The 12,305-nt window shown below is 38.0% G+C and overlaps 1 protein-coding gene across 3 annotated transcripts in view; it reads right to left on the reverse strand.

Moving 5' to 3' along the window:
- BBS4 (Bardet-Biedl syndrome 4) overlaps window positions 1–12,305 on the reverse strand; it is a 56,188-nt gene that overhangs the window by 20,857 nt on the left and 23,026 nt on the right. For 2 of the 3 annotated variants that reach the window (XM_043555072.1, XM_043555070.1), the window contains exon 3: window positions 430–509. In XM_043555072.1, coding sequence (XP_043411007.1) covers window positions 430–509 — 80 coding nt within the window. Of the gene's footprint in view, window positions 1–429; window positions 510–2,889; window positions 3,041–12,305 lie in introns of those variants that run through there. The other variant, XM_043555071.1, reaches the window with a different exon arrangement.

Consider the following 12,305-nt stretch of genomic DNA (forward strand, 5'->3'; position numbering starts at 1 on the left):
AAGAGAATTATAAAACTCAATGAAATACCATTTTTCACCTATCCAGAGATGAGAAAGTTAAATACTACGCTGTGTTGAACACTGGCCATTCACCATGAGACCAACAAGTCCCAGAGAGCGGCTGCTCCTTTACCCTGGTCTTGAAATGAGAAGACACATGGAGCACACATGAATCTGACCCCCAGCCTGTAGTCAGACCCAACCAACCCACAGCCAATCTGGAGGCCCATGAGTAATAATTAAATGTCTGCTGTTAGAAGCCACTGAAATTTTGAGGTTGTTAACAGCATTATCCTAGCAAAAGCTAACCAATATACACAGTGTGGGGAAACAGGAATTCATACGTTATTAGTGGGATTTAAGAGCCACAATTGTTAGCTATCTAACCAAAGCCTGCCTCTCATGGTCTCTGTCATTACAATCTCTCACCTTGCACGCTTCATAATCCTTCCGTATATAGTGAAGATGTATCAACCAGTTCTGCTTCTCCAAAATAGGAAACTCTTGAGCTGGTGAGCATATTTTGACAAAACAAACATAATAGCCATTGTTAGATTTTCTCCTTTAGCATCGTGCTCACATTTAACCATAAGCCTATGGCAGTATTGCATTAAATTCTTCATGCTGTTGACCACAAGAATGTACAGGTTTTTAAACTAATAGATATTTGTCCTACTATTACACATTGAATATAGGCTTCTCAGTTTTTTGTGGCTCATAGTGTCAGTTTCTCAAATGGTAACTTGGCCTGAAAAAAATAAAATAATTCTTTTGTTACTTCTCTCTCTCTCCCTGGTTACTGAAGGTGAATACAAAGAATTTCTAAGAAATATTTCAGGAATGTTACCAACAACAAAATACATAACACAGTTAACATCCCATCTGATAGATCAGAGGACCAAAAAGAGTTAAATATGGTCCTAGCAATAACAAGGTAAAACATTATACTGTTGTCCAGGAATGAGAAGGCAACAATGACCAAAAAAATCTATTTGAGCCACTGAAAATGATTCATGATAAACCATAAAATGAGTTACTATCCTTCGAATTCGAAGGATTAAAAATATGGGTAAAAATTCATTAAGAAATTATTTTTCTATGAAAGAAAGAGAAGGGTTCATACCAACCTCAGAATAGTTGTGAGGAAGGGGGTGGGAGGAAAGTTAAAAAGGAGGGACTTCAGCTCATTAATGCTTTCATTTCTCAAAAAAGAATAAAAATCTCTAAAGTATACATAACTACATTTTTTTAATTTGTTAAATCTGCCCAGTGAGTACACAGATGTTTGTATTTTTTAATGCACTTTAATATATATTTGAGATATTCCCTTTTAAAAACATAAAAGAAAGGGAATAGCAGGAAACAAGATGGAAATGATTTCTAATTATTTGTAATCATTCTGTTCCAGAATCTTAGGAGATACATCAAGGCAAAAGCTAACACTTATAGGTCCATAATATAACAGGAAGGAAAAGAAGTTTCCTGTGACCCCGAGTTAATGGTGTCAGAACACAATAACAAAGTATTGCTGCTTAGTCCTTCCCAAGAACAGGGATTGTCAATGGAATTTATAAGGTAAAATTGTGACAGAAAGAATGGGTATGGTTTCATATGCCAAAAGGAAAAGAAGGTAAGTGTTCAACAGCACTATACTCTTCACCTTCCAAAAACCCACACTCTGAGTGGGACTGCCCTTCTTCCTAGTTGAGATTCTCTGATGACTTCTGCTTCCTTCCTTCTTTCCTTAAGCTCCCTCAACTGTCAGATCTTAGCCTTTCATGTTCTGCCTAACCACTTCCAGAATTAAATTTCCTACAAAAGGCCATACTGATCACCAAGTTTAGAGATGGGTGTGGGTGCTCGTGCACACATGTCAAGTGGGTAAAGAAATACACCATGATGAATAGTTCTGGGGCAAGTGGATTACTGAGTAATCTTGGGCCAAGTCTCATTTGTATGGCCTATTCCTCTGTCACATGCCCCCTGAAGGGAAAGAGTGAAAGGAGACACTGAACCCTTTGAGTTTAAAATATGACTAAGTATCATTGCTTCTACAGCTTCAGGCTATAGACAAAATTCATAAAATGTAAATCAGAGTTTTGCTATTTTTAAATTTTCACAATAAAAGATGAGTAATTTTTTGTTTTTCCTGGATAAAGAATGGAGGAAAAAAATATTCAATCTGTAAGATAATTTAAGAGCCCAGAGGCCCATGAAATGCAAACCTAGGGATTAAAAGAAGGGAAGCCATCGCCAAATCTGGCTTAAAGGTCATTTCACACTCCTGGAGATATAATTCGTCTAAAAGCTAAGAGAATTCTAGCTTCATCAAAGACTGGAATTTCACTGTCCTATTTCTAACTGTGTGATCTTGGGAAATATAGTTTCCTCATCTATAAAATAGAGACTCATTCATTCATTCATTCAACAAATATTCACTGAGCACCTACCATGTACCAGGCCCTATTCTAGGCATTGACAATACAAAAGTGAACCAAACTGACCTCCTGCCTTAAATCAGCGGGGACAAGATTGGGGGTAAGTCAGAGAGTGCTAACAGAAGGGGCAGATGATAATAAAGGAAGTTTTATAGGAGTGATATTTTTCTACAAAAGCAGAGAAGGACAAGGAGTACAGGTAAGGGGTTACACATTTAAATAGGAAGGTCAAGGAATAAAATATCCTCACACAGTTGTGAGGACTGAATAACAATATATATAAAGAGGTTCAAATTCTGGCATATAGTTAAGCTCTACCTACAGAAGCGTTAGCTGTCGCTGCTATTATTTTTATTATCTGCATTATTATTTATTTTCTAAGATGAGGGAATTCTGGATGCCTTAGAAATCCCTAGAGTCTGTAAGTCTTGAGTCTATGTTAGAATTTTACCTGTAAATGTGTAAGTTGAATTTCTTGTATCCCAAATCATTGCTCACTCCAATTCCCGCTACAAACAGGGGTACTGGTTCTTACATGCTTTCACCAAGTATTATGACAATTACCTATGTGAAAGATCCTCTAAAAAAAGATAGACATGTAAAGGCAAAGCACAGCCTCCTCTATTTTACAGCAGAGCAGGGCAGTCATCTCTGATGCTACACTTCAAGAGCCTCTATTATCACAGAGGTCAGGTGGCCGGCTGATGAGATGAAGACAAGGTAATGCCTTTCAGCCGCTGCACCTCATTCCTATCTCCAGTTCCCACCCTGCCCCTCCACCATCACTGAGGCAGTAGGGGTGGAAAGCTGGCAACCTGGCAACCATACTCCCTTGGCCCTTCTATTCTCCTGCCCCCATTCTACTCTTTTGTGACATCTCTCCTCTTTCTTTCCCCTCTAAGGATACACCAGACTTCTATCTTAAACAATCACACAACCAAATAAACATAACAGTACAAGAATTCTTCTCCCTTGTAATTTGTCCTAGGGGCCAAAGTCTCTTAGTAATGGCCCTAACTCAAATTTTTATCTTAAACTTTGATCAGTGCTAGGGAATAACATACCAGAAAAATGAAAGCTGAGCAGAAAATTATTGTGCCTTGAATTCTTAGCTGAAAAATCTTCTAAAATAACTAAGACTTTTAGAAGTACATTATAAATGAACACTTCTTTGGTAAAGGATCTCTTCCCGGATAAGCAGACACATCACGCATGGTTTTTATATGTAGAATTCCCATCCTGATTCAATACCAGCCTTCTCTGGGACCTACAGCAAGTTATTTAACTTCTCTGGGCCTCCATTTCTCCCTCTATAATTTTCACTGGAAAACTACGAAAAATCTGAAAGTGGCCATTCAATAAATGTTAATTTCTTCATGTTATAACAGGACTTCTAACACTTTACTATCTCAATTTGGGACATGAAAAGATACAACAAGTCTTCTCCTGAGGTAAAGAAAACAAAAGTAAAAAGAAACTACTGGGACTACATCAAAATAAAAAAGCTTCTGGACAGCAAAGGAAATTAACAAAACTAAAAGACAATCTACTGAAATGGAGACGATATTTGCAAATGATATATCCAATAAGGGGTTAGTATCCAAAATACATAAAGAACTTATACAACTCAACACCAAAGAAATAATCCAATTTAAAAAATGGGCAAAAGACATGAACAGTCATTTCACCAAGAAAGACATACATGTGGCCAACCAACACATGAAAAAATGTTTAACTTCACTCATCATCAGGGAGATGCAAATCAAAACCACAATGAGATATTCTCACACCTGTCAGAATCAACAACACAAGAAACAACAAAACAAGTGCTGATGAGGATGTAGAGAAAATGGAACCCTCATGCACTGTTCATGGGAATAAAAACTGGTGCAGCCACTGTAGGAGACACTACGGAGGTTCCTCCAAAAATTAAAAATAGAACTACCATTATGATTCAGTAACTGTACTACTGGGTATTTACCCAAAGAATACAAAAAAGACTAATTTGAAGAGATATGCATCCCTATGTTTATGGCAGCATTATTTACAATAGCCAAGATATGGAAGCAGCCCAAGTGTCCATCAATGGATAAAGAAGATGTGGTACATATATGCAATGAAATATTACTCAGCCATAAAAAAGATGAAATTTTACCATTTGTAACAACATGGATGGATATAGAAAGTATAATGCTAAGTGAAATAAGTCAGTCAGAAAAACACAAATATCATATGATTTCACTCATATGTGGAATTTAAGAAACAAAACAAACAAAGGGAAAAAAAGAGAAACCAAAAAACAGACTCTTAACAGAGAGCAAATGGATAGACCAAAGGGGAGGGGGTGGGGGAATAGGGAAATAGGTAAAGAGTATTAAGAGTACATTTATCTTGGGATGCCTGGGTGACCTAGCTGGTTAAGCATCTGACTCCTGATTTTGGCTCAGGTTATGATCTTTTGTGAAACAGAGCCCCACGTCAGGCTCTGAGCCCACTTGGGATTCTCTCTCTCCCTCTCTCTGACCCTCCCTGCTGACACTAACACTCTCTATCTAAATAAATACATACTTTTAATTTTTGAAATGTCTATTTTTGAGAGCCAGGCAGTGAGAGTGGGAGAGGGCAGAGAGAAAATGGGACAGAGGATCCAAAGCAGGCTCCACGCTGACAGCAGAGAGCCCAATGCCAGGCTCAAACCCACAAACTGCAAGATCATGACCTGAGCCAAAGTCAGACACAAGCAACTGAGCCACCCTGGTACACCAAGAGTATACTTGTTTTGTTGAGCACTGAGTAATATATGGAATTGTCCAATCGCTATATTGTACACCTGAAATTAACATTAACACTGTACATGTACACTGGAATTAAAAGAAAAGAAAGATGACACATCTTGAAACAAATGTAAATGTAAGATATTTTTTTTACTATCAACTTGAGCTCTGTGATTATCAGTCAGGGTCTAACAAGGGACCATAAAAACCACCTGAGAATTTACAACAGAGGGACTTCAATGCAGTGAACAGGTTAAGGGGCACCTGGGTGGATCAGTCAGTTAAGCGTCCGACTTCAGCTCAGGTCATGATTTTGCGGTCCATGAGTTCAAGCCCCACGTAAGGCTCTACGCTATCATAACAGCTCAGAGCCTGGAGCCTGCTTCAGATTCTGTGTCTCCCTCTCTCTCTGCCCCTACCCCATGCTCGCTCAGGCTCTCTCTCTCTCTCAAAAAATACAGAACCATTAAAATACAAATTTTAAAAAAATTAAAAATTGGGGCGCCTGGGTGGCTCAGTCGGTTGAGCGGCCAACTTCGGCTCAGGTCATGATCTCGTGGTCCGTGAGTTCGAGCCCTGCGTCGGGCTCTGTGCTGACAGCTCAGAGCCTGGAGCCTGTTTCAGATTCTGTGTTTCCCTCTCTCTGAGCCTCCCCCATTCATGCTCTGTCTCTCTCTGTCTCAAAAATAAGTAAACGTTAAAAAAAAAATTAAAAATAAAAACAAGCAAAAACCTTAATATGTCTTTCACAAAAGAAATGACAAGTATATGAAAAAGCATTCAACTCACTTAGTCATAGGGACAATGCAAATAAAGTCATAATAAGATACTACAACATATCTACCAGCATGTCTAATATGAAAAAGACTGAGAGTAACAAATGTTAGTAAAAATTCAGGGCAATCAGAAATCTCATAATTGCTGGTGGGACAGTACAATTACACAACCACTTTGGCAGTCTCTCATAAAATTAAAATATACACTTTATATATGGCCCAGCAATTCCATTCCCTAGGTACTTACTGTAGAGAAATGAAAACACCTACCACACACACACAAAGATGTGTAAATGAATGTTCATAGAAGCTTTTACATGATAGTCAAAATCTGGAAACAACACAAATGTTCACCAGTAGGAGAATGGATAAAACGGTATATTCATTTATACATTGACACATTATACAGTACTTTAAAAAAATAAACTACTGATACATTATTGCAACATGGATGAATCTCAAAAACACTATGTTGAGGAAAAGATACCAAAAGCTACACAGTACATATCATATGATTCCCTCTGTATGAAGTTCAAGCACACACAAAATTAATTTACAGGGACAGAAATCAGAATACCCCCCTCTAGAGAACTGAAGGGAGGACTAACTGTAAAGGGGCACGAGGAAACTTTCTGGGTGATGAAAATGATCTGAGTGATGATTACATGAGTATATGTATGTGTCAAAATTCAATGGGGTGCCTAGCTGGCTCAGTTGGTTAAGCATCCAATTCTTGATTTCAGCTCAGGTCATTATCTCACAGGTTTGTTGAGTTTGAGCCCCATATCAGGCTCTGTGCACTGATAGTGCAGAGCCTGCTTGGGATTCTCTCTCTCCCTCTCCCTCTCTCAAAATAAATAAATAAATTTTCAAAAAAAAATCAAAATCTGGGCACTTAAGATTTGTAGATCTTATTAGCACTTCCATTTAAAACTTAGCATTGTTCCTCAAAAAAATCAAACAACAGTATATGGTCCAGCACCTCCACTCTGAGTAGATACCCAAAAGAAATGAAAGAAGGGAGCCTGTTTCTGCATTTGCTGCTAAGGTGCTTGGTCCTTCCAAGGAAGCTAAGGCCATGTTGGGGTAAAGCCCTCACTTCATCCTGTGAATAGCCTGGCCGCCAGCTGCCAGCCCAACACTTTCACCTGCATCTACTGGCCCCTCATCCTGCATAATGATGAGGTACCAGTTACAGAGATAAGATGAATGTTCTCATTAATGCAGCCAAAGTAAGTGCTGGACCTTTCTGACCAGGCTTGTGTGCAGAGGCTCTCACCATCGTCAACATGGAAGCCTCATCTGCAGTGAAAGGGTGGTGGACCTGCCCCGCAGGAAACCCTGCCCCCTCCACTACTGCTGCCTCAGCTGAGGAGAAGTGAAGCAAGGAGGGAAGAACCTGAGGAGTCTGATAACATGGGCTTTGGTCTATTTGACTAAACTTTTTTGTAACATATTCAATAAAAAGCTGGACTAAGGAAGGAAGGAAGAGAAAGAAGGAAGGAAAAGAAAAGAAAAGAAAGAGAGAAAGAAGGAAGGAAAAGAGAAAGAAAGAAAGAAAGAAAGAAAGATGAAATTAAAACAGGGATTCAAACAGACACTTGTACACCATGTTCATAGCAGTGTTACTGACAATAGCCAGAAAGTGGAAGCAACTCAAATATCAACAGCTGAATGGATAAACCAAATGTGGTATATACATACAATGGAATATTATTCAGCCTTAAAAAGGAATACAATTCCAACACCTGCTACAACATGGATGAACCTTGAAGGTATACATTGCTAAATATAATAAGCCAGACACAAAGGACAAATATTATATGATTCCACTTATATGAGGTATACCTAAGCAAATTCATAGAGACAGAAAATAGAATGGTGTTGAATAAAGAAAATGTGATACACACACACAAACACACACACACACACACACCAGGAATATTATTCAGCCGTAAAAAAGAAGGAAAGTTCTTCCATTTGTGAAATAGATTGACCTTGTGCGCGTTAAGTCAAATAAAGTCATTGAGAAAGATAAACACTGCATGATCACATTGATATGTGGAATCTAAAAAAAAAAAAAATTGAACTCACAGAGTACAGATTGGTGGTTACCAGAGGTAGGAGTGGAGGGTGGGCAAAACGCATAAAGAGAGTCAAAAGGTGTAAATGTTCAGTTATATGACAAATAAGTTCTGGGATGTAATGTACAGCATAGTGACTCAAGTAACTCAACTGAAAGTTGGTAAGAGATGAGATCTTAAAAGCTCTCATCACACACAAATATACACAAAAATTCTGTAATTATACGAGGTGATAGATTTTAACTAAACTTATTGTGGTATCATTTTGCAATATACGTATCTATCAAATCATCATATTGTATACCTAAAATCAATACAATGTTGTATGTCAATTATAACTCAATAAAACTGGAAGGGGTACCTTGGTGGCTCAATCAGTTAAACATCTGACTGGCTTTTTTTTTTTTTTTAATGTTTATTTTTGAGAGAGAGAGAGAGAGAGAGACAGAGCTGGGGAGGGGCAGAGAGAGAGGGAGACACAGACTCTAAAGCAGGCTCCAGGCTCTGAGCTGTCAGCACAGAGTCTGATGTGGGGCTTGAACTCACGAACTGTGAGATCATGACCTGAGCTGAAGTCAGCCGCTTAATCAAATAAGCCACCCAGGCGCCCCGAGCATCTGACGCTTAATTTTGGCTCGGGTTGTGATCCCAGGGTCGTGGGATAGAGCACTGTGCCAGGCTCCGCGCTGAGCATGGAGCCTGCTTAAGATATCCTTTCTCTCTCTCCCTCTGCCCCTCTCCCCTACTAGTGCTCTTGCTCTAAAATAAAAGAAAAAAATAAAAATTAAAAAGTAAATAAAATTAAATAAATAAAATAAAATAAAACTGGAAAAAAAGAAAAAGAAAGTAGAATGGTGGTTGCCAGGTGTTGAGGGAAGGGAGTAATTGTTTAATGGGTACAAAGTTCCAGTTGGAGAAGATGGAAAAGTTTGGAGATGGATGGTGGTGACAGTTGCAGAACAATGTGAACGTACTTAATGCCACAGAACTGTATATTTAAAAATGGTTAAAATGATAAATTTTATGTTCTATATATTTTACCACAATAAAAAAGATGCCAATGCTCAGCTCAATTTAATCAGTGCAGTGGCAGCGCAAAAGCCAGATTACAATAGACTAGGAAAACAGGGTTGAATACATGGAGACAAGAGAACTATCCCTTCAAAAAGCAAAAAGCAAATCAATAAAAGTCATTCACTGTTACAGTAGAAACAGTAAAGTGAGAGAACTGTCAATGAAAGATGCTGTGAGAGCAATTTCATGCGGATTGTAAACTAAATTAGACAACATCGAAATAACCTTCTAACTCTACAACTCTCTATACACAAGAACTAAAACACAGAAAAAGGGAAATGTATTAATTAAGTCAAAAGCATGTATCTATATGGAGCACTTGGGTGGCTCAGTCGGTGTCCAACTTTGGCTCAGGTCATGATCTCATGGTTTGTGGGTTCAAGCCTTGCATTGGCCTCTGTGCTGACAATTCAGAGCCTGGAGCCTGCTTCAGATTCTGTGTCTCCCTCTCTCTCTACCTCTCCCCCACTTGCACTCTGACTCTCTCTCTCTCAAAAAAATAAATATTAATAAAAAAAATTTTTTAAAGCATGTCTATAAAATCATTACTGAGAACCAAATATACAGATAGTAATTAGTCCGTAAAAGAAATTGTTACACAGAGTATAGGAAATGACCTATTTCCAGAATATCTGTAACATTCCCAACCTCCACAACCTTTAAATTCCTTAAGGTTTTAAGAATTACTGACAACTTAAAAATACTCTATGGAAGCAACCCAAATATTCATCAACAAATAAACTGATAAACAAAATGTGGTATATACACACAATGGAATATTATTCAGCCTTAAAAGGGAATGAAATTCTGTACAACATGGATGAACCCTGAGAACATAAAAAAGACACAAATAGACAAATACTGTATGATTTTGCTTATATGAAACATCTAGAAGGGGCAAATTCAGAGACAGAAAATAGAACAGAGGTTAGCAGGGGTTAGAGGTAAGGGGGAAATGGAAAGTTATTATTTAACGGGTACATAGTTTCTGTTTGGGGTGATGAAAAAGGTTTTGAAATAGAAGGTGATGGTTGTACAACATAGTGAATATAATTAATGCCACCGAACTGTACACTTAAAAATGGTTACATATATCTTTTGCCACAATAAAAAATTTTTTTTCTTCTATTAAAAAAATACTCTGAAAGCAAACCTCAAGCTGAGTTAAGTTTCTCACAAGTAAATATATTGCCTCAGGTTGCAGACAAAACTCATCCTGGGCTATAGCCACCCCAAAATGGAAAAGGTCTCCAATGGAGATTCCTCTAAGAAAGGAAATATACCCATGAAGGAAATCAATTCACTCACCTCAATGATGGATAAGGTCCTCAACTGAAAGCCAGAGGAAAGTCACCTGAGGTCATTCATAAGGAGAAATGAAGAGGACTTAAGTAGCCCCATGTAGGATATTATTTTCTCAGAACCATCAAGTAATTCTGATAAACAATTCCAAATAAGAAGTTGCTTGTTCTTGAAAAAGTCCAGATATATTTGGACAAAAATCCCAAATAGGAAGTTGTTTACCCTTTCCACAGTTGGCACTCACTACCCTCAAGACTAGAGTCAAACCAGGATATGAGCCTCTCAGGCTGAGGGGTGTGGTTGGGGGACAACATCCAAATCCAGACACAGAGCTTCTCAGTCAAAATGCCTTCAATTACTGCTTGGTCAGATGAAGTCTTTCTGCTTGTTAATCCAACTTCTGTGTGAATTCCTTATTTTAAGTTATTAACTTCCTACCTTCTATTTTCAAGTGTCATACTATTTATTTAACCAGAGCAATGATTTTCAACTAGGAACAATTTTGCACCCTAGAGACATACGGCAATACCTGGAGATGTTCAGTTGTCACAACTGGGCACTACTAACCTGCATTAGGTAGAGGATACGGATGCTGTTAACATCCTACAATATATAGGACCTCTCCCACAGGAAAGAACTCATCATGTCCAAAATGTCAATACTGCCAAGGTTGAGAATATCTGAACTACAGGTTAATAAGACATCTAAAGACTTCACAGTGAAATGTGAAAGCTTTTTGTTCAAAATACTACTTTAATTTTTAATTTGCCAATTAAAGTTAATTAAATCTTAAGGTTGACATTTTTCCTGTTTATACTTCCTTATATTTTCCAAATTTCTATGATGAAGTTATACTGATTTTCTCATCAGAAAACTAAAACTAAAACTAAAAAATAGTCTATTTGCCTAAAAATAATTTTCCTTCAGGTGGGCTTTGTATATTCTTGCTACTTACATTTTATTCTTTATTGCTCTGTATCTGGAGTAGGAGTGAACAAAACTTGAGTTTACTGTACCATCTTTACTGGCAGCCCAATTTGACATCAGAATTCAAGAGAAATTACTGAGTAATATTAAGCCAAGTTTTATACAAAACAATTTTCTGATATCCTATTCTTCACAATCATTTCTCAAACCTGTACAATGTAAAATGTGTGATTCAGATATTTACACTATATAAAATGTTTTTATCATAAAAGGCAAAGGAAAGTAAAAGAGAAGTAATCAATAGCAGCACTACAAGCAGAGAGTCAGAATAGACCCAAAGAGAAAAACAGAGACAGAGCAGATGATGACAGAAACAGAAGCAAGAAATCATAGCAGCTGATTTCTAAAAACACTGTGTTGGAGGGAGGAGTCTGACGGCTTCCTGGGCATTCGTATTTGCTCCTGTATCCATACACCACTTAACTTCTCTGAGCGTCTGTGCTCTGCAACCAGCATTGATTACCCCTGGACTCCTCAAAATTCACTCCCTATCAGCTGATTAAACTAATCAATGGTAATCCTATCTCCCTTGTCCAAGACTGGCAGGCCTATCAATCTGATCCAATGAAAAGAGTATTCCTAAGAGGTTCTGGGGAAAGAAGGCCTTTCTTATTTTTAAAAGAGAACAATGGGAAGCCAGACCGTATCTCTGGCATTGGGAAAATGGATCCGGAATGCCACTGGCAGCTTTAACTTCAGGAAAATACAGGCATGAGAGGCAGAAAGAACTCAGGGCTTCATATGTCACTGAACTGCTTGACCAGCGCTAGAGCCCATTCTAATTCTGGACTTCCTCTTATGTTAACCGAAAAAATTCCTTATTGTTTTAGCCACTGAGTTGGATTTTCTGTTATTTACTGCTAAAAGCAA

The sequence above is a fragment of the Prionailurus bengalensis genome, chromosome B3 (genome assembly GCF_016509475.1).
Source record: "Prionailurus bengalensis isolate Pbe53 chromosome B3, Fcat_Pben_1.1_paternal_pri, whole genome shotgun sequence".
Lineage (NCBI taxonomy): Eukaryota > Metazoa > Chordata > Mammalia > Carnivora > Felidae > Prionailurus > Prionailurus bengalensis.